Here is a 23,448-nt window from a genome sequence, read left to right as displayed (position 1 = left end):
CCGAGAATGCGATATTAGTCTAGCTGCCGCCGGGTATCTTTAATCTCCACAAGAGACGCCGTCACGGAAATATGGATCTGAAGGGGATCTTCGTCAGTGATTTTGCCACTGGCAATAGCAAAACTACGAAGCCTAATACCACCGATAGAACACGTAGCCTGTCACCTTGTTGAAGGAATTCTTATGTGACTTCCAGAAAGTTAGCGACAAGTGTCCTTGGCTTCCTTCAATTAGACGTGACCCCAACCTAGATCTTCCCAAGTAGGCTCTAGCAAGTACCGTCACGCTCATCACTAATGTTGGCCGTGTCATGGATCTCACCCTGTTGAGGGCAGCGACGAGGCGGCTTAGGGGAGTCGTACCCTAATCCCTACACATCCAACGCAATGACTCCCCAGGTCAGCCACCAAAAATCTTCTCCATACCAAGGGCTTCATTCTGCTGCACTCCACACTCTCTCCACACAACACAATTCCTCTACACTCCACCTCACTCCACTTTCAACAAGCCTTTCACTTTCACTTCAAATAGGGCTATTCTTCCCCCTTATTTTCTCAATACAAATCTCGTCATTCGTTGACTCGTATTTTTTCAACTTGAGCAGCACGATGGCAACGACAAATCCACCCATTGTGGACGGTAAGACCACAGATGACGATGTTAAACTATCAGCACAGCATCTCGAACGTGTGGAAACTGTTGACACAACCCAACTCGATGTTTCGGACCTCAGCATTTGGCAGACGATCAAACAAAATCCCTTTATCGTATTATGTTGTATCTATGCTAATATGGGGGCACTGATGTACGGATTCGATAACATTGCACTTTCGCTTTGTTTGAACATGGTGCCATTCCAGTCAGTTTATTTCTAATTTCCATTGGCACAATAATTGACAGTTTCTTTAGAGCGCAATTTGGTGAACAGGTATCTCCCGGTACATATGTAATACCTGCTTATTGGCAATCATTGTGGAATGCCATGGCACAGATATGTACAGGTTTTGGTGCTTGGGGAGCTGGACCTATCTCAGATCGTTTCGGTCGTCGCGTCTCTTTCTGTGTATCTGGACTCATCTCGATTGCTGGGACTGCTGTTATATACACGGCCACAACCCCTGGAGCTTTTCTTGGAGGCAAAATGGTAAATGCTATTGGACTTGGTATGGCTTTGACTACTGGTCAAATATATGTCTCAGAAATCACCCCTCTTAGGATTCGCGGAGTAGCATTGTCAGCGTATGCTTTTAGCATGGTAAGGTCCCACATATCCAATCATTAAACTGTATTGTTAACTATTTGAAGAACTTAGGATACCTTATCGCGGCATCTGTTGCTTTCGATCGTGTAACAATTATGGATCAGTCCTCATACAAAGTTCTCTTCGCCTCAAATTGGGTTTGGCCGCTAGTCATCGTTTTATTCTCTTTCATCATTCCTGAATCGCCCTACTACCTTGTTCGAAAAGGCAATTTATCATCTGCCACCAAAGCTCTTTCCAAACTTTACAACAAGTCTATCCCAGTCGAGCCCATTATTGGTAGCATGGTCCGAATTACGCGGGAAGAAGAGTGCCAAGCCAACGCCAGTAGTGAAACTTCTTACATGGACCTCTTCAAAGGCACAAATTGGCGCAGGACAAGAATCATTCTTTACACAAACGGTCTCAATCAAATGATTGGTGCTACTTTTATCTCTAATGCTCCATACTTTATGATCACAGCCGGTCTTTCATCCTCTCAAGCTTCAATGATGATTGAATTGGGTATTGGATTTGCGTTGATTAGTAGTTTCTTCACATTTTGGTTCATGACTTTCATTGGAAGAAGAAAAATGATCTTATCTGGTATTTCAGTTGCTGTTGTTCTCTTCTTAATCATGGGTATTGCAGCAAGTGCCTCTTCATCGAAAGCATCCTCATGGTACGTTACGTCCCCTCTAAACTTTATCACACTTGGTACAGAACACAGCTAATTCACTAAACAGGTGTGTAGGTGTAACACTCCAAATGGTTTGGTTCACCATCGGCCCCTCCATCGGCCCTTCCATCTCCCTTGCCGGAGAAATCTCCTCTCTCCGCCTACGAGCTAAATCCCAATCTTTCGGTTTCTTTTTCAATTATTCTTATTCTACTGTTTGGAATGTAGCCGTACCATACATGTTCAATGCGACTGAAGGAAATCTAGGTGGGAAAATGGGATGGATATTCTTTGCAACAGCTTGTATTGCATGGTTTATTGTGTGGATAGAGATACCAGAGACGAAGGATAGAACATATGAAGAGTTAGATGAGATGTTCAATGAGGGCGTTCCAGCGAGAAAGTTTAAGACGCACAGAACAGAGAGAAGAGTGGCAGATGCAAAGATTGAAGATGAGAATCCAGGAGTTTGAGATCGCTGGGTTTGAGATTTATGACTATGATTTCCTTTATCCATTTCTAGCTAGGCATACGGTACAGTTAAGTTCAACGAAAAATAAGAAAAAAACTTTAAACAATCAAAAAACAAAATAAAAATAAAAATAAGGCGTTTGGGGATTTTCGTTTGTTTTTCATCGTTCTAGTGTCCGAGAAAGACATGTCAGTCATCAGAAATGTTGCGGGATTTGGAAGATGATTTTCATCTAAATGATTCTGAGCAATGTACCCAAACAGAACTTAGCCGTTCAATCAGCGCTCTCATTCAAGCGCGCAATAGATTTATTGTCCAAAACAAGTGTTCTTCTATCCAGAATCTCAGGCATCTCATCCAGAGATTGTTACTTGTCTATCATCACTCCAATCCAGAACTCCTGTGTGTTGTCTGAACATGAAATCACAATTACATTATTTACGGGTCTATGCTTTTGAAATGCTAGATTGGGTATTGTCGAACGTGTGTCGGATTTCATTATCTAGTTGTATATGACATGAGTGGCCAGGAAGAATGCGGGGTCATAAGCTGACAACTGGCACCGGATAGATAGCCCGAGCTTCTTACAACTACTGCTTCTCTTCGCAATATTAATCTCCATTTCAAGTCAAGAGTTTCGAGTTTCTTTTCCAAATCCTTAGATTGAGGTCATTTTGGATACGATAACATGGCGTCTCAACTTTTCTATCGCGTTTATTCACCCACAAGCGCTGGTGGCCTCGTTTGTGGCAAAGCAAAGCAGGGTTGGCATCGCCCTTCTCATATAAACCTAGAACGGGAATTCGAGAACCATAAACATCTCTTCAATCGAGAACCAACCTCTTTGGTTTCGGTGACCTCTAGTATCATTAGAGCTCTAAAAACTGCGTTTTACAAGGCATACGAAGATGCACAAGATTCTGCTGAGATCTGGATTGCCTTGATTAAAGTCCCGAATTGGGAATCAGATGCATATCATTCTGCACAAGAGATGGCGAAAAGGTGTCGTGCAAAAAACCCGGTGTTGTTCAAGGATGAATATCTCTTCGAGTGGGAGATTCCAATGGAATATGTTGTGCATAGAGTTTCTGTGCAGACACTCTCTGAACGTGGTCTGAATCTAAAAGAATACTGTGAGCAAACATGGGATGGAAATTCAGATTCTTTGCTCTACATACTGCCACCAACTTCAGATCTGCGGAAAAAGATTGCAAGCACCGTGTGCGAGGTCAATTTTGATCGGAACGTCCACTTCTCCTATAGCCATAATGAGTTTGAAAGTCACGTAAAGCTAGCGGAAATGGCACGAGCTTTTGGAGCAAGAGCAATGGGTTTGAATCTTTCGTGGAAGATCTTCGCAGATTGCTGTATGGATGGTTTCTCCTGGCCAACGGACTTTGAGCAACGTTATAACGCCATGCAAGAGGACTGTGACGTAGTGTTATTGGATTGGTGGCTCCTTGGTGATGAATTCAGCTATGACTATGAGTGCCATTTGAAACATGCCGCTAGTTTACGAGAAATCATGACGTCGCAATGGGTCAAGTTGTCAGAAAAAACAATTTTCATCTCTGAGGATTCCGCCTGGTACAAAAAGGAATTTGGAATACTTATGAAGAGGGAGGAAGATATGGAACATGAGATTGAGGCAGACGCGGTTAGGATAGGGTTGTAAAAACTTCATATGCAGATTTAGTATTTCATTTCAAGCAGCATCTGCGTCCAAGGTAATTCCATTACAAGTATATCGGTACCAAATTTGAACGCATGGAGGACTTCCCAATATCATTTGGATAGGTCACTTTTATGGTTAAGAACAAACCTTAATTCTATCTCTCTGCACATTCCCCATCATACAATGCGGCTCCACAGAATTCCAGATTGTATGTCCAAGGGTTCAATGAGAATAAATCATGAAACGATGTATCAAGTATATACAACTTGAGTCAACTAATATCCAAAAGCAATTGCAATTTCCTCCCCAAAACTTTCTGATCCACTTCTTAAAACCCCTCTCTCATCGTAAGGGCACATTTATGTCCCTTTGGCCCAATCAAAAAGAAGTTCTCAATTTCCATTCCCTCATCATCTTGGCTCGAGGCAATTCTCATTCCTTTGCACTCCCTGAAGAATGAAGCAAGAACTAACTGCATTTCCATTCTCGCTAAATGAATACCAATACATGTGCGTGTTCCTGCACCGAAGGCATGATTTGCACTTTTGAAGTCATCTGATTTGGGACCGAGCCAGCGTTGGGGATCAAACCTATAACAGACGTGCCATGAGTTAGTCATTTGTTTTGTAGAAAGAGTGGAGAACAGGTAGTATTCAATAGTCCGGGTTGTAGTCCAACAATTCAAGGCTTTCAACTTTTGAATCCGGCCCTGGAAACTGACTACAGCCCGGAATGGTGGTCATTTTTGGAAGGTAGAGATAAAACTAGAGTGGAATCGGGTGAATGGAGGGATGACTACCTTTCAGGCTCTGGAAAAATTTCCGGATCCCGGTGAATTGTGTAAGATTGCGTGGAGACTGTCATGGATCCAGGGAGGAAGTATCCATCTAATTCAACACCTTCATGAGGAACCATTCTGGGGAGACTTCCTGGCGCTGCTCCCCATAGCCTCAATCCTTCATCGATAACCGCATTCAACAACTGTAATCCTTCCACATCCTTAGATTCAAATTCATCGCCTAAAGTGTCAACCTCATCTTCTATTTGTGTCCGCAGGTTAGGATGCTTCAAAATATTGTATACCAGGAATGTAAGCGAATTAGCGGTCGTATCAGTCCCAGCTACAATAAAGGCCGTGGCCTCCTGTCGAATGTCCAAATCTGACAGTGATCCCTCGGCACTCTCCGATTTTCCTTCGGCGAGTATCTTGCGGAATATATTAGGAGTAGCATCACTCTGTGATTTTGCATTTCGGACAGCCAACGATGCATACTCAGAAAGTCGATCATCGGGAGTCTTGAGGAAAGAGAGACCTGACATCTTTCCAATCTTGAAAAGCCTCGGAAACTCAGCACGAATACCGGATATTGTGCTCACACGTTGAAGATCTTCGATGTATTGAGTTTTCTAGAGTATAAATGAATAATTGAGCATATGGTAGGAAGCGGAAAACCTACCTGTTCCTTTTCTAGTGTCCCAAAACTCTCTCCAAAACAGAGATGCCCAATGACATCTGTAGCCATGAACATGAAGAATTTCAAGATGTCCACTTCTCCTAGCAAAGCATCTCTTTTAATTTTATTCACAACAATATTCGTCTTCTTCCTAACCTCACTCTCCCAAGTTGCTTTCAAAGAACTCTTACTGAAAGCATGTGCAAACATTTTGCGACGGACGCCATGGAGTTTTGGATCAACCATGCTGAAAACATTCTCCGGTCCAGTCACAAAACTGTGATACCAAGTAGATTTGAGGAAAGTCTTGGAGATGCGGTGGATAGTTTTGAAAGAAGAAAGCGAAGAACATGATACTTCGTTTGGAGCAACGAGGACTATGTGTCCATACGTTTGGTGGAGGGAATGGATGTAGTGGATGCGACGACCGGTAATTACATGGTATTTTAGAACGAGATGGGTGAATCGCGCATACCATGGGCCGGGAATCTTGCGCAGAGGTGTGAGGTATGCTTGATGAATGACCTGGATGTGTTAATATATGAAACTTGGTATCTTGAGGATTATTCATACTTTGACAAAGGACGCAAAAAAGATGAGAACAAAAGCTATTTGCGCTGTTGGAAGAGATTGAAACCAGATGAAGAAGTCCATCTTGAGCTAAGCCAAATAAAAAGGGAAGATTGAAATGGTTGATTGATATCGAATATGATATCGAGGACTTCGTCTTTATATACCAAGGAAGTGAAGGGGATACCCTGTGGTGGCAGAATCCGTGGTTGACAAAGTGATCCTTTCGTAATTGCCATAAATTCTACAATACCTTCATTATATATTGAATAAATCGTTTTTAAAGTATTAATATAATTAATCTAAATCTCTATACCTTACAAGGTTTATTCTAATTAATAAGGTTTTAATAAAATTCTTGAATTTGGAAAGCTTTTAAGTTTTAGTCTAAGACAATCATTTTCAGATCAAAATATATATCTATATTCAAATTAGATTGTTCTCTTGTTTATTCAGTACATTCTATATTGTATAACATAATAATAAAGCTTTTAATTAAAGAATAAATTGAAAATAAGTAACAAGTAATAAGGATCCTCCCCTTTAAACTTTCGACTAATATTTTCTATCTATTCTCTAGCTTCTACGCTCATTCCCCCCCCCCTCCTTTTTAACTCTAATTCACCTCTTTGACCTCCCTCTAATTTATACACTCGCTCCCTTCCGTTCATTTTACCTATAACTCTAATATTCGAAGATTTCGAAATTCCTAAGGCCTCTTAGGGCCCTTATTTTCTTTTTTTCTATTAAAATTCAATAATAAACAGATCACAAAAAGAATCGATTTGATTTGTTAATGACGAAGAGCTTTATTCATTATTAACGAATATATATATTAATATTGTAATGTACGAAATAGAAATTTGTATAGGGATTTATATTGAATTTATCTTTGTCCGGAATATTAACTTTGCCACCACAGGGCGATCTGGGTCATTACTCCACCATTGTCATGTCATGACTGTATTTCCATAAAAATATAGTAAGAATGTTTTCGGAGTACAATATACATTGAAACCCGTCTATAAGGATCCTGTATATAAGGATATACTTTCAGATTCTAGGGTTATGTGCATCCTTATTGGGCTGAACAGAATTGTTGAAAATCACTATCATATAATAGATATATCGAGAATTTGTTCGATTTTGCAAAGTTGAGAAATGTTACACGTTTATGGTAATATAGCCCGATCAGGATTAATCGGAAGCGGATTACCATTGAATCAAAATTAGTCGGATACCTCCCTACAAGAGTATTTTCCTCTGTCCTTAAAACAGACTATAAAAACCGATATCCTTATAGAGAGACGTTACTGTGATGTCTTGGAAAATACCATAGCTTCAGGGCGATCTAGTATCCATAGCAGGTCGTAAAATAAGACATCACAAGCACCAAGCTGTCACGATCCTTGACTTCATGCATCTCGTAATCCGTTTTCCCACCAAAACTCGCTTCAAAAAGTGAAATCTTCAAGATTCAATGCAATGCAATGTGACAGCTCAAGAATCCCTTCAATATAATTCGACAGATCAAGATCCAAGCCAATGCAATGCGACAGGACAAATATTCAAGGGCGAAAAAGCCGAGTGATGGGAAGGAGTGGGGTTAGCTCGGACTCCGTTTAAAACTCCGTCGATTAGCGTCTAAATTCATTAGGGAGAGTAACAGTTACATCCGCCTCTACAATTGCTGGCATGATGAGACGGAGACTTGAATTAAAGTGTTGCGATGGCATGTTTCAGTATGTCATTCTCAAGTGCCGATGGAAACGGGCTGTCACATACCAATAACGTCCGCAATCGATCTACCCGTTAGCGTACAACCTCCGCCACGATATAGAGCGGTACCCCAGATTTCGACGAAGTGGTCCTTTCTCTCATCTTACTTTTTTTGTTTGATTTAGTACAAGATGTAGCAAAAAGTTTGCAATGATGTTTCCTTGTAGTCGTGCACCGTCCGGGACCAGTTTACTTTGATATCGGACGAAGGTATCAGCCACCAAACCATATGGTAAGTTAATGCTATAGATCTACCAATGAAGCTAATCTAGTCTAATTCATAGTTCATCTCTATAGATACCTCCACTATCATTCTCGAACAACGTAGTGATAGATTCTAGAATAGTATTAGATTTGAAAATTTCGGATTGTCGATGAACGCATTAGGTTTTGGGGCACTAACTAAGATTTACCACCAGAATATCTACTTCCAAACCGACCAGACCTGATTTCGACAGTTTACCATTACTGACCATCCAGCCCGAGTCCCCATACAGAGTCCGATTTAAGGATACCACATTTCCTGGCAAACTTATCATGATCTTGTCTACGGATTGAACATACTCTCCATTAACGATGCCAACCATCATCTGTTCTCCTACAACCCACAAACTTACATCTAGCAACCCATTTCCTAGTCCTTTGATTGCGTTGGTCCCAAACAGGAAATCAATCGCAGGTGCATTCTGCAACACCTTACCCAAATCTGCACTCCCAGCGTTGGCAGAATCTGTACTTGGATAAATCCAATATGTAATTCCCTTGGCATCATGGTTCACACTCAACATCATCATTACTTCTACTTCCGCTGCACTCGGTATACTTTGCCAATACTGCGATTCTCCAAACGCCTGAACTACTGACCATGTGGGTTTACCTAGGCCTCCTTGACTCCCTGGTCCTATGTTTGCTTGGTAATTTTGAATATCATCAAGTCGAGTCGCTACGTCTTCTAACTCTCCAACACAGTTGTCGCATCCACAATCTCCATAAGTTTCATTGCAAGGAGTTCCCCACGGAATAGACCAAGTGGCGTTTATCGCAACCGGGTAGGCGTCTTGAAATATTATATCCGCACCCGCTGAATATTCGGGATAGTAGAAATTCTGGCAATTGAGAACGAGACTGACGGGATGATATGGATCTAGTGATTTAAGTTGCGAATAAGCAAGTTGTGTAGAGTTTAGAGGATATGCCCATCCATCTGGCTCATCAGCGGTATACCAAGAGAGAAGAGTAGTCCTGTTCTGCCAGAGAGCTACTTGTTCCGAAATGCGTGTTGAGTTTTGGAACGCAAATCGCATATCGTAGAGATTGAAAAGGTTTAGCTCATCCAATTTATCCCAATACTCTGTGAGTTGTGCAATGGGATAAGATTGATCAGGAAGACCACCGTCTGGAACAATATTTATGGTGTTGAAACCGAGTGCTGCATATGCCTCGAGATTGGCCAGCGAGACGTTGTCGGGTGTTACGTAAGAACCGTCGGCGTAATATCCATTTGGAAAGATTGCATACCAGCCGTTCCAATCATTTTTGTCATTTTGAACATAGAGTCCTCCAAAGAGATTATCGATTTTCACGGCACTACCATATTCACGTGATGGTAATACAAAGACACTAGTGCTTGCAGCGTAAGTTTGTTGGCCGTCAGGGAAGTGGCATAGATGGAGACTGCGTAAGGCTGTAATCGTGCAGTAAATGAAGAAAAGGAAAATTCGATTAGGTTTCCAGTTGAGTTTACAGGAACCTTATTGGTGACAAGTAAGGCACCTGACTCTTCATTGTAAAGTTCAATATCAAGCGTCGTGAAAGGGGTGCTGATATTGCTTCCAGGTGTATTAAAGGTAGTATTTGTATATGACCCGCCAAAAACATGGGATATACTGGCATCAACAATGAAAGTTCCTTCTTCGTCACTCTCAAGGAAAATCGAGTATCGAGGTTGTATCGTCACATAGAGTAGTGGATCATACTGAGGTTCTGGGAATTTAAACTGCCCTCCTGGATCTAACGAGTGGTTTCTAATAACTGTCAGCAAACTCGCGACCCGGGACACTATCACAACTCACGTGCTCATGTATGGCTTTCCGCACCAAGTCGGGACATCAGATGGGGCATTGAAAGCGACAGTCTGAGATATAAAAACCAAGAGGAAAGGAAGATACATAGCGAAATTTACTTCCAAAAAAGAGAAAAATTAAACAAAAGAAGCGTGGAATTGGAAGGTTGTGAGAAGCCGTTATACTCATATGTACAACACCAGAGTGGAACATTTACCCCTCTCCGTCACACCTGCCCAATCAGGACGAAATGCAGATCTATGTCACGTGTAGTTGTTGCCATCGTCTCTCCACTGAAAAACCGGGGTCTGCGATAAGAACTCAAAAGTACTGTCGGTTCGCTAGAGTTGTGATCACAGCCAACATCAGTCAATACAGTAAAAATCATCAGTGGCTCGAGGGTGAGTACGAGTGATAGACCAACAAAATGTTATCACCTTGATCCATGCCCAGGTACGTGAAAGGAAGGTTGTTATCTAGGGTTGAAGCAGCCGGTTAAGTCAGACAAGCCTTGACAAGCTTCGATGGCTTCGATATTCCTTGCACATGCATTGGAGCTATCTCTGTGAGATAAGGCGGCTTGACTCCCTAGACACAAGAATTTTCTATCACATAGTTCCATGCTGAGATAAGAAACATAAATATGGACTATTCTTATGCTTTGTTTAAAGTCGTATGTAAAATTTTCGCTGCAGCATCGAAAGACATATTTTTGAGCCCTACTAAAGTCCACCGGTTGAAAGTAGTAGTCATCTCATCTTACGGAATCGGAACCTGCAATGGCGGAGAAAATGTTGACCCGGATAACCCGCCCAAGAGTTTCAGGCTCGTCATGGGTAGTATCGATTCTCCTAGTCCTATGTTCGTGCATCACGTCAACTACTTTTGGTTACGATGGGTCGATGATGTTAGTCTCCCCGATAAATCCACTTTCCCCTTAACTCAAGCCTTGATATTCACAAAAAGATAGGAACGGACTCAACATACTCCCCAGCTATACAGATTATTTCAATCTGAACACCGCAACTCTTTCTCTAAACACAGCCGCTCTCTGGATTGGTGGCGCCATTGCCGGTTTGACTTATGGACAAGTAACCGATATAATCGGACGCAGATATGCATTGTTTTGGGCGGCCGTTGCAACATTCTTGTCTGTTATCCTTCAGACAGCTGCGCAGAATACTGCCATGTTTGTAATAGCTAGGATTTTAGTCGGTTATGGAACTTCGGCGTCGACTCTTACGGGACCGACGTATGTTGCCGAGACACTTCCCTACAATTGGAGAGCCTGGGGACTAGGAGTGTTGAATGATTGTTATTATGTTGGTACGAGCTTTGATTGTTCATTATGAAACCAAACATCTAACAGACAGCAGGGGGACTGATTGCAGCTGGTGTGACGTATCGGACGGCTACTTACAACTCGACTTGGGCATGGAGAGTCCCTTCATTGGTCCAAGGAATTTTTAGTATTCTTTGCATTGCCATTTTGCCATTTGTGCCAGAATCACCTCGATGGCTAGCCTATGTAGGGCGGACAGAAGAGGCGTTAATCGTTATAGCTCAGACTCATGCAAATGGAGACACCTCAAGTCCTATTGTACTTGCGCAATACAAGGAGATTATTGACACGATAGAATATGAGAGAAATGTTGGTGAGACCTTGAGTCTAAAGCAGATGGTGAAAACACCGGTTGCAAGAAAGAGAGTCTCCCTGGCAATCTCAGCTGCAATAATCTCAACCATTTCCGGTAGGTAATCGATTTCATCGTCACAACTGATATTGACTTTGAAAGGAAACGTGATCGCAAGTTACTACCTGGGGACAATGCTTGACAACGCCGGCATTACTGACACCACCACACAACTTCAGATTGTGAGATTCCTAGCCTCCCAATAGAAAGAACGAGCATTGACCTTTAGCAGAACATAATACTCAATGCTTGGTGCCTCTGTTGTGCTTTGGTTGGAACATACTATGCTGATATACTTGGCCGGCGTCCAACTGCTATCATTAGCACATCACTTCTCACTGTCTTTCTCTTCATTGTTGGTGCCCTTACCAAAGGTATGCTTCACCTCTCAAGTATCCACCCAAATTTTCTGACATGTTGAAAGTATATGGTACATCAACAAACAAGTCCGGTGTATATGGGACCGTCGCTGCGATTTTCCTCTTTCAGGGAGCTTATTCTTTCGGATGGACACCTCTCCTCTACTTATACCCACCAGAAGTACTCAACTATCCCATCAGAGCCAACGGAATGGGCCTCTTCACTTTCGTCCTGAACGGTGTTGCACTCCTGATTGTATTCTCGTTCCCGTTTGCGCAAGAAGCTATGGGCTGGAAGATATATATGATGAATGGCGCGTGGGATGTCTTGGAGGTGGGATTGATCTGGAAATACTGGGTGGAGACAAGAGGAAAAACGCTCGAGGAGATTGATGAATTATTTGAGGGTACTAAACATTCAGATGCCCCTGATTTGGAACGCATTGTACAAGGCGAAACGCAACTAGAAGAGGGTATTTCTGACAGCATCGAAGCTTTAGCATCCAGAAAAAGTGTTTGAAACGAGGTAAGTTTCCGGAGCAGTTAAGATCATGATTGTTGTGAAGATATCGACAGTCAATCTACAGTGCTTTACAACGTAGTCAAGAAACCCTAGATAAACAAGTATCCACATAACTAGATAATTAATAAGGAAATTTGAGTTGACGTTGTATCACTGGTAGAACTCCTCCTTGAGAATTAGTCAAGAGAAGATGTGTAATCATATCTAGACCTAAGTTGAACCTCGAGCACCGTGACAGCTCAAACAAACAAAACTCTTTTGCCAGTTCTCAAATATATTCAAATTGTCAAATGAATTGAAACAATCAATGAAATTGAGAGAACAAAATGAAGCTGTTTCAATCCAAGATATAGACAGGGTCCCACTCAGAGGAAATTTGCAAGCCTCCATCCACCCCAAGAAGAGAAAAATGAATCTAAGGCTAATCCAAGTCGTCCCATTTTTGCAACAAATCTGATGGGAGAACTCGATTTCCTTCTTCGATTTGTTTCGTCACACGCAGTGGACCCTTACCATCCCAGCTTATCTCCACACGATCATCTTTGGAATCTTTTATGACCTCTAAAATTCTCTTTAAAAGAACGTGAAATTTGCTCAACAAAGTAGCATGTTCCCTTTCCCATTCCAGGACCTTGTCTCTGACGTTTGATACTTGCGGGTTGTCGAAGAGTCCAGATTTATGATAGGCAATCAAGAAGTTGGGAGTCTGATTCACCCAAAGTCGAGGAAGAATCTCTTCCATGTCAAAGGTTTTTAAGTGACGTCGAGTCTTCATGTCAAAAATTTGACTCTGGGGCCTTTTGACGCCTTGCATTCGCAGGTCCAGCTTAGAATTACCGGATACCGCAGTGGCGCTACCTACATCCAGCTTGGCAAATGATTGATCTATCGATGTCTGTACATTCACCTCTGATCCTGATAAGGCATTTATATGTGGCTCTTGCTTCTTGAGATACCCATCAGTCTCGCTACGAACCAAAAGATGAAGGTCCGCAAAATCATACTCAATTATCCGCTGATGTGAGCAAGAGCCCCCCACGTCTCTGTCCCATGTAGTATATCGTTCAGGAAACGTGTGACCGTAACCTCGGAGGTCCTCAATGGTTTCCGTCGGACTTTTTCCTTTTCGGATGAAGAAGACAGTGTCTCCGACGAGATCTGCATCAAATCTGAATGGCATATCCAGCGAGCCTGCAAATCGTAGGAGATTTCCAATTGTAGACCCGCATGCCACCAAGTCTACATCCTGCACCTTGAAATCCGGTTCAAGGGCCAAAAGTGATCGGACGACGGGCTCCATGGGATAATCAGGATATCGTGCAGCATTGATATCGCGATATACAGCCCCACTATCTTCAGGAAGCTTCTCATCTTGAGCAGGAGGAGACCAAGCTGGAGGGGAGCCTGTTCCTCACGTGTTAACAATTAAGTACGCTAGGGTTCAATTCATGGACAGTCAAGAAAGCATGCTGCACAACGGCAGACGCCTTCTGATGCCGGTGTTTCTCAATTATGGGAATAATCTTTTACCTACCTGGTACAAGAATTATTGGACTTTTTCCATCGACCCAGTTGTAAGAAGCGACATAACTGACATTTTCAATTATGGGAGCATTTTCTTCAATCAACAGATTTGATATATCGATGCTGTCGATCTCTGGTCCAAACGGCTTATCTGATACTGGCGGAAGAACATGAGACGCTGAGCCTTGCCTGAAGCCCCCACGAGCCCCACTACCCACACCCCGGTTTCTTCTTCTGTAATTGCTATCTTTGTACGACAACATGATCGATTGCAATTGTCGCAAGTATCAAATGAACGATGATTTCTGCCGATTATTGATTTTCCGATATGATGGGATTTCCAGTATCAGGAATCTATCGAGTCTGAAATCCTCTGATCATGATTGAGGAATACGTCCATTTGTAAAGGCAAAAGCAGGAATAAGCCTCGCAATGTAACCCTGTGTCCTCCCAGGAAGCCCATTGGCTTTGCTCTTCTTTCTGTGCCTCACGGCGCATAGCAAACGGAAATGCCTTGCCATTTGGTTTCAGTGTATGCCGGCCGCGTTCATTGGCCTGCAGGACCTGCCATTTATATGTCGCTTTTCAGAAAGAAAATAATGGATTGGACGGCAAACATTCTCCGCGAGGCTTTCCATTTCTGCAGCAGGCCGCAAACTGATAGTATCTTCTATCACTCGATGTACTGGTGCATTTACAATGCCGCTATAGCAGTGTCTATTAGAAAAGAAAGAATCTTCGAGCGTTAAAGCTACCCTGTCTGGTGCTTTTCATAATCCAAAAACGAAGTCGTTTGTAGGATCCATATCTCAACTTTCAAAGCTTCATGTAATACATATCAGCTCTCCGCAATATTAATTCAACGACTTTCTTATTATGATCAAATAAAGAAACAAAAACCATTCTATTCAACATTATTCAAAATCTTCATGGCTTCCCTTATTGACGACCCGAGGGTCGTCCGCCTAGATCGTTTTTTCCATGACGTTATCAATGGACGAAGGGCCCTATCCTCAGTCCGAGACGGGAAAATGTTTATTGAAGCAATTTGCTCTCAGAAAGATCCAGCAACAGCAGCATATAAATTATTATCTGGACCATCAGGCCTTGATGCAATCCAAGCTTCGATGCGTTTTGACACCACACCCTCGTTCCTCAACGAAACATCTGTGCTCTTACTCCAATATTTACAATCACCACTCTTGAAAGCCATCAACTCCGGGTTAAGTTTATCAGAGCTTATTACCGCGATAGCCGAGCCTCCCTTTTTCTGGGATGGATTCATGAAAGCTTTCAAGACTGGTCAACTGAATGAAGAGGCATCTTATGCATTCGCATGGCTTTTACTCGAGCTTATCAATCGTCCTGGAAAATCACCAACTACTTATGTCCTTGTGGCGAAATCTCCCGGTATCTTGGATGCGATTCTAACATCTGCCAACGGGGATTGTAGAAATTTGGGTCAAAAAATCAAGCACACCCTATCCTTGGATGCATCCGACCTTGACAAAGACCTTGACTTTGGGCCTGGTGGAAGACACAATAATGACCATGCGAACCACCGAGATATTTCAATCATGCCTACGGCAGATGAACTTCTATCTAAGGAACGACCGTTTCTACGTACCCCGGACATATACCTCAAAAATGTGGATCCCACTCGACTGGGAATTCACATTGATAATCAATTTCGACTCCTTCGTGAAGACATGCTAGGCGAAATTAGGGATGAGATTCAGAAGCTCCAAGGCTTGAAATCAGGATACCATCGAGGGCTAACATTTGATAACATTCGAGTGGCAAGCATACATATCAAAGGAGATAAGTTCCGAGAGCCATGGGGCCTCATGTTTCAATGTCCAGATGAATTACAGTCTCTGAAGAAAATAGACTCTAAGAATCAAAGCAAGCGCGTCGATTATCTCAAGGAAAACAGGAACATTCTTAGGCAAGGAACAATCGGGTGCTTGTTTGTTGATGGTGAACCTGTCGCCTTTCCATCTATCGATAGGAACGAGGAAGAACTGGCGAAAAAACCCGCTAATATTGTTTTGCAATTTCAAGATGAGACAACCGTATCCAGAACTTTGGTAAAACTTAAGGCTGCTCAAAAGATCAAATTGGTGCAAATGGACACATCAATCTTCGGCTTTGAACCATTTCTCAAACGCCTACAAGATATGAATGACGTTCCTTTGGCAGAGAAGCTTCTTTCGTGGAGTGAGGACCAGTTCAATTCTGGCCCGCCGTTCCAGCCTTTGCAACTGAAAAAGAAGATAGAAAGAAGTTCTGGGAAAGATCTGAGTTCTCTTCTCTCGACGGAGAAATCGATTGTTCTGGATGACTCTCAAATTCAATCTCTACTTGCTATCTTATTCCAAAGAGTCAGTTTGATTCAAGGGCCCCCAGGTATGGATATCCTCATTTTGTCATGCGATGGAGGAAGTAGGTTGCACATTGAAAGGATGTACTTGGGACTCATGGCACTTTTCATTGTCCAAATTCAAATATGACAATCAGATTGTCGCATTCCATTTCTATTACGTTTCACATTGATGTATAGCTAGGTAGCAAGTTGCAAATGAGTATTAATAAATATCGACAGGCACAGGAAAATCATTTATTGGAGCACTGGGAGCGAAAGTAATTCACAACTTCACATCTGAAATGATCTTAGTCGTGTGTTATACAAACCACGCATTAGATCAATTCCTCGAAGACCTTATGGACATTGGTATACCACCTTCTGATATGATACGACTCGGCGCAAAGTCCACCCCTCGAACACAATCGTTGTCACTTAGCAAACAAGGTTCATCAAAGCTCGATAACTCCCAATGGAACCGGATCCGCAAACTTGAAGATAGTCTGCGTCTACACGAGGCACGTTTGAAAAGTGCCTTCACAAGATACAACTCAGCAAATGTGAGTAAGCAACAAATTTTGGATTACCTTGAGTTCCTAGATGATATTACATTTTACGATACATTCCTAGTACCACAAACGACCACGAATGGTATGACAAAGGTTGGGAAGAAGGGTAAAGCTGTGGATAAGTTCTACTTACTTGATAGATGGACCAGAGGACAGATGAATGCCGGATCCTTTGAACATTCACAGCACAAGAACTCCAAAGCTGTGTGGGGTATCAGCCCTGATCAGAGGGCAAAGATGATTTCAACTTGGAAGTCGGCTATCATAGAGGAGATGGTTGCAGAATTGGATAAAATTGGAAAGCAGTTCAATGCCGAACAAGCAGAGAAAAACGAGCTTGTTGGACAAAGAGATGTAAACATCATCAAGTCAAAGAGAATCATTGGCTGCACAACTACTGCAGCTGCAAAATACTCCAACGCAATTCAAGCAGCTTCTCCTGGAGTCTTATTAGTTGAGGAAGCCGGAGAAATTCTCGAAGCTCATATTTTCACAGCTTTGGGGAGAAATACTGAACAGCTGATCCTCATTGGAGACCATAAACAACTTCGTCCGAAGTGCAATACCTACGGCCTCAAGGTTGAGCAAGGTGATGGATACAATTTGGACATGTCTTTATTTGAAAGACTCGTGCTTGACGGCTTTCCACATGTTACTCTGACAAAACAGCATCGTTCTCGACCGGAGATATCGTCGATTATTAGACACCTTACCTATCCCGACTTAGTTGATGCCGATTCGACAAAAAATCGGAAAGATCTTCTCGGATTTAGAGACAATCTTATTTTCGTAGATCATACGGCTCCGGAACATGAAGTGAATGTCAGAGAGATGAGGGACAACGTGGAGTCCACATCTTCCAAAAAGAATGATTTTGAAGCCAGCATGATACTCAAATGCGTCAAGTACCTTGCTCAACAAGGATATGGCTCGGACAAGTTGGTTGTATTAACCCCCTATGTAGCTCAGCTTAGACTGCTGCTCGAGAAACTTGCGAAAGAGAACGATCCCATCCTCAACGATTTGGATAAATTCGATCTCATCCGTGCTGGACTGTATATTGATACTGGCGCCAAAGCTTCCAAGCCATCACTACGGATTTCCACTGTTGGTAAGTTTTACCTTCTCTTCTGCCTTGCCCTTATACTTGGGGCTTCTAATATTCCGAGCTTCAATCCAACAATTATAATCTTCCAACTTCCAAATGCAGTTGAAGTGTTCAACTGACTCTGAATATTACATTTTTCTCAAAATCTGAGACCTTATTTCTCTTCTTCTGAGAAAGACTAATGAAATCCTGTTTATGATGGCATTTGTCAACTAGGTTAATCAGTGTTACAATGGCTTTCTAGTGTTCAATCCATTTTACTAATTCTTTCTAATCTTCATTTCTTGCTTTCCTCATTGGATATCAAGATAATCATCGTTTACCACTAATTACAATACAGATAACTACCAAGGTGAAGAAAGTGATATAGTAATCGTTTCTTTGACCAGAAGCAACTCTAGACACGACATCGGCTTTATGTCGCAGCCTCAACGCCTGAATGTTCTAGTGTCTCGTGCTCGAAATGCGCTGATCATGGTTGGTAACTCCGAAACCTTCATACATTCTCGGAAAGGAAGTGCCTTATACAAGAGTTTCTTTGACTTATTGAAAGGCTCGGGCCATTTTTATCCTGGCTTCCCTGTGAAATGCGCGAACCACCCTGATCGAATGGCAACTTTGACCATACCGGAACATTTCGAAGAATATTGCTCAGATGGCGGGTGCAATGAGCCTTGGTTAGTCCCACCAATTTTCAATCGACGCGGATATTGGAAAAGCTAATTTAAAACCCCACAGTGGCGCTCTATTGAATTGTAATACTCATCATTGCCCTAGCAAATGTCATCAGGTTTCTGACCACTCTAAAATGTTATGTAAGGAGATCTTACAGCAAAAGTGTCCCGAAGGACATACAATCAAATCGAAATGTCATGAGAATATTCCAATAAAATCCTGTCCCAAGTGCGAAAAGGAGAAACGAGATGCTGCCAACCAAGCAAAGAAAGAATTAGATGAGCAGTTGCGACGAGAGGAAATGAGGAAAAAACATCAAAAAGAGCTTGAAAAACTCCAGAAAGATCTAGATAGGGTACATCAAGAGATTCAGGACTCCCAGCTGAGATCAGAACAAGAAGCAGTTTTAGCACAGAAAAGAAAGGAACTGTCTACCATCAAAAATCGACTAATTCAAATTCAGTCGACGCCGGTAGTAGATAAATCGACATCTACTACCACGAGTAAGCCACCGGCTCCTATTGCTTCTTCTCCCGTCATTTCCAGTGGAGCACCTGCCAGTACCTCGGGTGCTACACCTCCGCAACCCCATGCAGTTCAAACACAGTCTCCTCAGAAAAGCAAGAATGTTCCAAAGAAACTTCAGACGCGAGTTGGCCAGAAAACTTCGACATCAAAGATTGAGTGGCAACGACAAAAGGACCTGGAGAATGCGATAAATCCGGCCATAGACAAAATCATGGAGATGATTGGCCTCGAGGATGTAAAATCTCAGGTACTGCGAATTAAAGCAAAAGTCGATACTTCCAAACGCCAAGGGACAGATCTCAAAAAGGAAAGGCTGGGCTTGATTCTGTTAGGTAATCCTGGAACAGGTAAGTGCACTTTCATTCGTAGGGTTTCCAACAGTACCAATTTCGATCCAAATTCAATAGCTCAAGTTCATTCAATATTTTAAAAGCTCTGAATTCTGGAATGCAGCTCAAAGATCCGAGTGGATTCCGTAGTCCGGATTAAATCCAACGATTCAGTGGATTCAAATATTTCACAACTATGGCCGTTGATACAAAAGTTCCATATGAATATGGGCCTGCGTGGGCTGTTTTGTAAAACAAAATTGCCAAAGGACTATTGGAAACCCATCACTCCATCCCTATACCCAATCATGATCCCTGTTAACTTTAAGCAGGTAAAACAACAGTGGCGAGACTCTACGCCAAGATCTTGACATCACTACAAGTTCTTCCTGGCGATGAATTTGTTGAAACAACTGGCAGCCATCTCGCGCATGGCGGAGTAAATGATGTCAAAAAGCATTTAGCCATTCTTGACAGTGCTCAGGGCGGAGTTTATTTCATTGATGAAGCTTACCAATTGACAGAAGGACATAACGTCGGTGGTAAGACAGTTTTGGACTACCTTCTTACAGAAATAGAAAATCTTGTGGGCAAAGTTGTTTTCGTCTTCGCCGGATATCGCAAGCAGATGGAGAAGTTCTTCGAGCATAATCCCGGTCTACAATCACGCCTACCGTACACGCTTCATTTTGAAGATTATACCGATGCTGAACTCCTTGAAATGTTGCAATATCAGATCCATAAATTTTATCCTTCTCCAATGATTATAGAAGATGGCCAAGATGGACTTTACATGCAAATCTCGGTGCAAAGATTGGGCAGGGGAAGAGGAAGAGAAGGGTTTGGGAATGCGCGAGCTCTAGAGAACATGTTTGCGAGGATTCGTGAACGCCAAGCGGATCGCTTAACGAAAGAGCGTAGGGATGGCCTCGGTCCAGACGACAATCTTATCACCAAGGAAGACCTGATAGGACCAGACCCATCTCAAGCAATTCTGAAATGCAAGGCATGGGATGAGCTACAAAGCCTTACTGGTCTGAAATCTGTCAAGGACTCCGTAAAATTCATTATCGAAGTCATCAAGACGAACTACAAACGAGAGCTAGAACAGAAGCGAATTATTGCGGTATCATTGAATCGTGTATTCCTCGGCTCTCCAGGTACTGGTAAAACAACAGTGGCCAAGCTATATGGCCGCATTCTTTCAGACCTTGGGATATTGAGCAACGGAGAAGGTATGATCAACTTTTCACAGTAGCTTTCTTTTAGAGCTATTGAGCCACAAGAAACATAACCTTATGTTTTATTACGGGAAAACTGACTGAACATAGTTGTTACGAAAAACCCGGCCGATTTCATAGGTAGCCATATAGGACAATCGGAAGAAAACACAAAAAAAATTCTTGCTACCACACTTGGAAAAGTTCTAATCATAGATGAAGCATACATGCTTTATCCTAGCTCTAAGGGTAGTCATGGTGGAGGCGGAGGCTCTGACATTTACAGAACAGCAGTGATAGACACGATTGTTGCCGAAATACAGAGCGTACCTGGTGACGACCGATGTGTGTTACTTCTAGGCTACGAAGATAAAATGATTGAGATGTTTCAGAATGTTAATCCAGGCTTAACAAGACGCTTTCCTCCTGCAGATGGCTTTCAATTTGCCGACTTCAATGACCAAGAGCTTGAGGAGATTCTACAGCAGAAGTTGAGTGCGTATGGGCTCGATGCAACTCAAAAAGCAGTATCCGTTGCCATAGATTTACTCGCACGAGCTCGAAACGGGCTTAATTTTGGAAATGGGGGTGACGTTGAGAATTTAATATCTAAGGCAAAGAAAAACTATCTATCTCGACAGTCAAAATTGCCTGTCGGTCAACGATCGATTGATTTCTTGTTTGAGCCAGAAGACTTTGATTCAGACTTTGATCGAGCATCCAGTGCAGAGACAAATCTGAAAGATCTTTTCAAAGGTATCATAGGATGTGATACTATCATTGCGAAGCTTGATGGATATGTGAAAGTGGCGAAAGGCATGAGAAAGCTCGGGAAAGATCCTCGGTCCCAAATTCCAATGAATTTCATATTTAAAGGCCCCCCAGGTATTTACTGATTTGTTAAGCCACAATGCGGCCAGATGTGCTAATGCAAATACCAGGAACTGGAAAGACTACAACTGCCCGGAAAATTGGCCAAGTTTATTATGATTTAGGGTTTCTGTCGGAGGTAAAAGTTGTTGAATGTTCCGCATCAGATCTTATTGGCCAATTTGTTGGGCATACTGGCCCCAAGACTGTCAAACAACTTGAGCTTGGCCTGGGGAAAGTTCTCTTCATCGACGAAGCATACCGACTTGGGCAAGGAAATTTCTCCCAAGAAGCTATTGATGAACTAGTTGATGTGAGTTACTGTTTCTTCTGGTATTAAATCACTTTAACGGTGGATCCTACTTAGCATGCAAAATCATCGTCTGTTGTCACTTCAAACATTGCTATTCCTATCCGTAAAGCTAACAAGCTTCCTTCCGTGCAATCACTAACTTGTGAATATTCTAGTCCATGACTAAACCGAAATTCGCCGGTAAAATGATCATAATTCTTGCAGGATATGAGAAAGATATGAACACGCTGCTTACCAAAAACGAAGGCTTGAATAGCCGTTTCGCTGATGAGATCAATTTTCCAGCTCTTACACCCAAAGATTCTCTTCTCGTTCTACAGAATGCCTTGGAAAAAGAAAATATCTCCATCGACGGGTTGAAAGATATGACCGATCATCAGCCTTTCTTGGATTTGATTGCAGAGCTCTCCAAACTCCCCGCTTGGGGTAACGCAAGAGATATGATCACACTCGCTAAGAGCATGACGCGTGCATTCTACCAATCGACCACGAATACTTCGTCAAATAATCCCAACAACAATCTATCATACGACGATGCCATGGCTTGCATTCAAGACATTATTGATAGCAAAAAAGATAGGGCTCACGTGCAAGGAAAACCACGGCATAATTTGTCAAAAGATGCACCAATCATGAGCAATATTCAACAACCGCCTGCTCCCCCCTCAACTTCTACCAATACCTCTTCCGCGACTAAAAATGCATCGAAGGACAAGCATGATGACGAGCCCGCAAAGCCACTATTCGAAGATGACGAACCGGATACTGACGATGTTCGTGATGCGGGGGTTTCCGACGCAATATGGACTCAACTACAACGGGATAAAAAGGCCGCCGAGGAAAAAGCCCAGCGCTACGCCGATGAAATACGCAAGAAGCAAGAAGAAATGCGAGCACTTCAAGAAGCCGAGCGCAAAGCCAGAGAGGAAGCCCTGCGACAAATCCAAGCAAAAAATGAAGCCGAATGGCAAGAACAACTCCGTTTGCGCGAGGAAGCACGACTTCGTGAATTAAAAGCTAAAGCTGAGAGGGAACGTATTGAGCAGGAACGAGAACGCAGAAGATTGGAAGAGGAATTGAGGAGAAAGAAAGAGGCGCAAGCGCAGGCAAAGTTGAGGAATCTGGGAGTCTGCGTTATGGGGTATCAGTGGATTAAACAGGTTGGCGGGTATAGGTGTGCTGGGGGGAGCCATTTTGTATCGGATTCCCAATTGGCGATTTGAGGATATGGACGGCATGGTGCAGATGAAATGGTTCTTGGGTATTTTCTTTGGCGTGTAAGTTCTGGAGGTGATTTCAAGTTGATTCAAGGATCTTCTAGGTACTTGTCATTTTTCAATTTTGAGATTTAGCAGGAGATTCAATATCACATCATCTACTATTCACATCACTTATCCCCGCTCTCCATAGTGAGCCATTGATTCTTCTCCCTGTATTCA

The 23,448-nt window shown here is 42.5% G+C and overlaps 7 protein-coding genes across 7 annotated transcripts; 4 read left to right on the top strand and 3 right to left on the bottom strand.

The window, feature by feature from the left end:
- Positions 1–608: 608 nt before the first annotated feature.
- Positions 609–2,392, top strand: Bfra_004229 (putative maltose permease mal61 protein; the record flags this gene model as incomplete). The annotated part of the gene is made up of 4 exons (XM_037334635.1): positions 609–859; positions 910–1,255; positions 1,306–1,922; positions 1,987–2,392. 4 exons carry the CDS (start codon positions 609–611, stop codon positions 2,390–2,392), a joined length of 1,620 nt encoding a protein of 539 aa, XP_037193169.1.
- A 687-nt stretch (positions 2,393–3,079) lies between these two features.
- Bfra_004228 (uncharacterized protein) lies at positions 3,080–4,066 on the top strand (the record flags this gene model as incomplete). Its single annotated transcript, XM_037334634.1, has 1 exon — positions 3,080–4,066. The coding sequence occupies one exon, from the start codon at positions 3,080–3,082 to the stop codon at positions 4,064–4,066; it is 987 nt and encodes a 328-aa protein (XP_037193168.1).
- Positions 4,067–4,394: 328 nt separating this feature from the next.
- Positions 4,395–6,174, bottom strand: Bfra_004227 (putative cytochrome p450 monooxygenase protein; the record flags this gene model as incomplete). The annotated part of the gene is made up of 4 exons (XM_037334633.1): positions 4,395–4,656; positions 4,866–5,473; positions 5,524–6,045; positions 6,094–6,174. 4 exons carry the CDS (start codon positions 6,172–6,174, stop codon positions 4,395–4,397), a joined length of 1,473 nt encoding a protein of 490 aa, XP_037193167.1.
- Positions 6,175–8,147: 1,973 nt separating this feature from the next.
- Bfra_004226 (putative glycoside hydrolase subgroup catalytic core protein) lies at positions 8,148–10,039 on the bottom strand (the record flags this gene model as incomplete). Its single annotated transcript, XM_037334632.1, has 4 exons — positions 8,148–8,206; positions 8,273–9,553; positions 9,643–9,893; positions 9,942–10,039. 4 exons carry the CDS (start codon positions 10,037–10,039, stop codon positions 8,148–8,150), a joined length of 1,689 nt encoding a protein of 562 aa, XP_037193166.1.
- A 536-nt stretch (positions 10,040–10,575) lies between these two features.
- On the top strand, positions 10,576–12,505 carry Bfra_004225 (putative hexose transporter protein; the record flags this gene model as incomplete). Its single annotated transcript, XM_037334631.1, has 6 exons — positions 10,576–10,843; positions 10,899–11,258; positions 11,309–11,683; positions 11,729–11,808; positions 11,859–12,000; positions 12,051–12,505. 6 exons carry the CDS (start codon positions 10,576–10,578, stop codon positions 12,503–12,505), a joined length of 1,680 nt encoding a protein of 559 aa, XP_037193165.1.
- A 424-nt stretch (positions 12,506–12,929) lies between these two features.
- Bfra_004224 (putative geranylgeranyl pyrophosphate synthetase protein) lies at positions 12,930–14,295 on the bottom strand (the record flags this gene model as incomplete). The annotated part of the gene is made up of 2 exons (XM_037334630.1): positions 12,930–13,912; positions 14,043–14,295. The coding sequence occupies 2 exons, from the start codon at positions 14,293–14,295 to the stop codon at positions 12,930–12,932; spliced, it is 1,236 nt and encodes a 411-aa protein (XP_037193164.1).
- A 666-nt stretch (positions 14,296–14,961) lies between these two features.
- Bfra_004223 (putative nfx1-type zinc finger-containing protein 1 protein) lies at positions 14,962–23,232 on the top strand (the record flags this gene model as incomplete). The annotated part of the gene is made up of 8 exons (XM_037334629.1): positions 14,962–16,477; positions 16,638–18,077; positions 18,415–18,751; positions 18,813–19,624; positions 19,939–20,841; positions 20,938–21,711; positions 21,768–22,009; positions 22,165–23,232. The coding sequence occupies 8 exons, from the start codon at positions 14,962–14,964 to the stop codon at positions 23,230–23,232; spliced, it is 7,092 nt and encodes a 2,363-aa protein (XP_037193163.1).
- Positions 23,233–23,448: the final 216 nt, after the last annotated feature.

This window comes from Botrytis fragariae (assembly GCF_013461495.1).
Source record: "Botrytis fragariae strain BVB16 chromosome Unknown tig00000050, whole genome shotgun sequence".
NCBI classification, from domain to species: Eukaryota; Fungi; Ascomycota; class Leotiomycetes; order Helotiales; family Sclerotiniaceae; genus Botrytis; species Botrytis fragariae.
The sequence above is the reverse complement of the archived record's forward strand: the minus strand, read 5'-3'. Positions and strand labels throughout refer to the sequence as shown.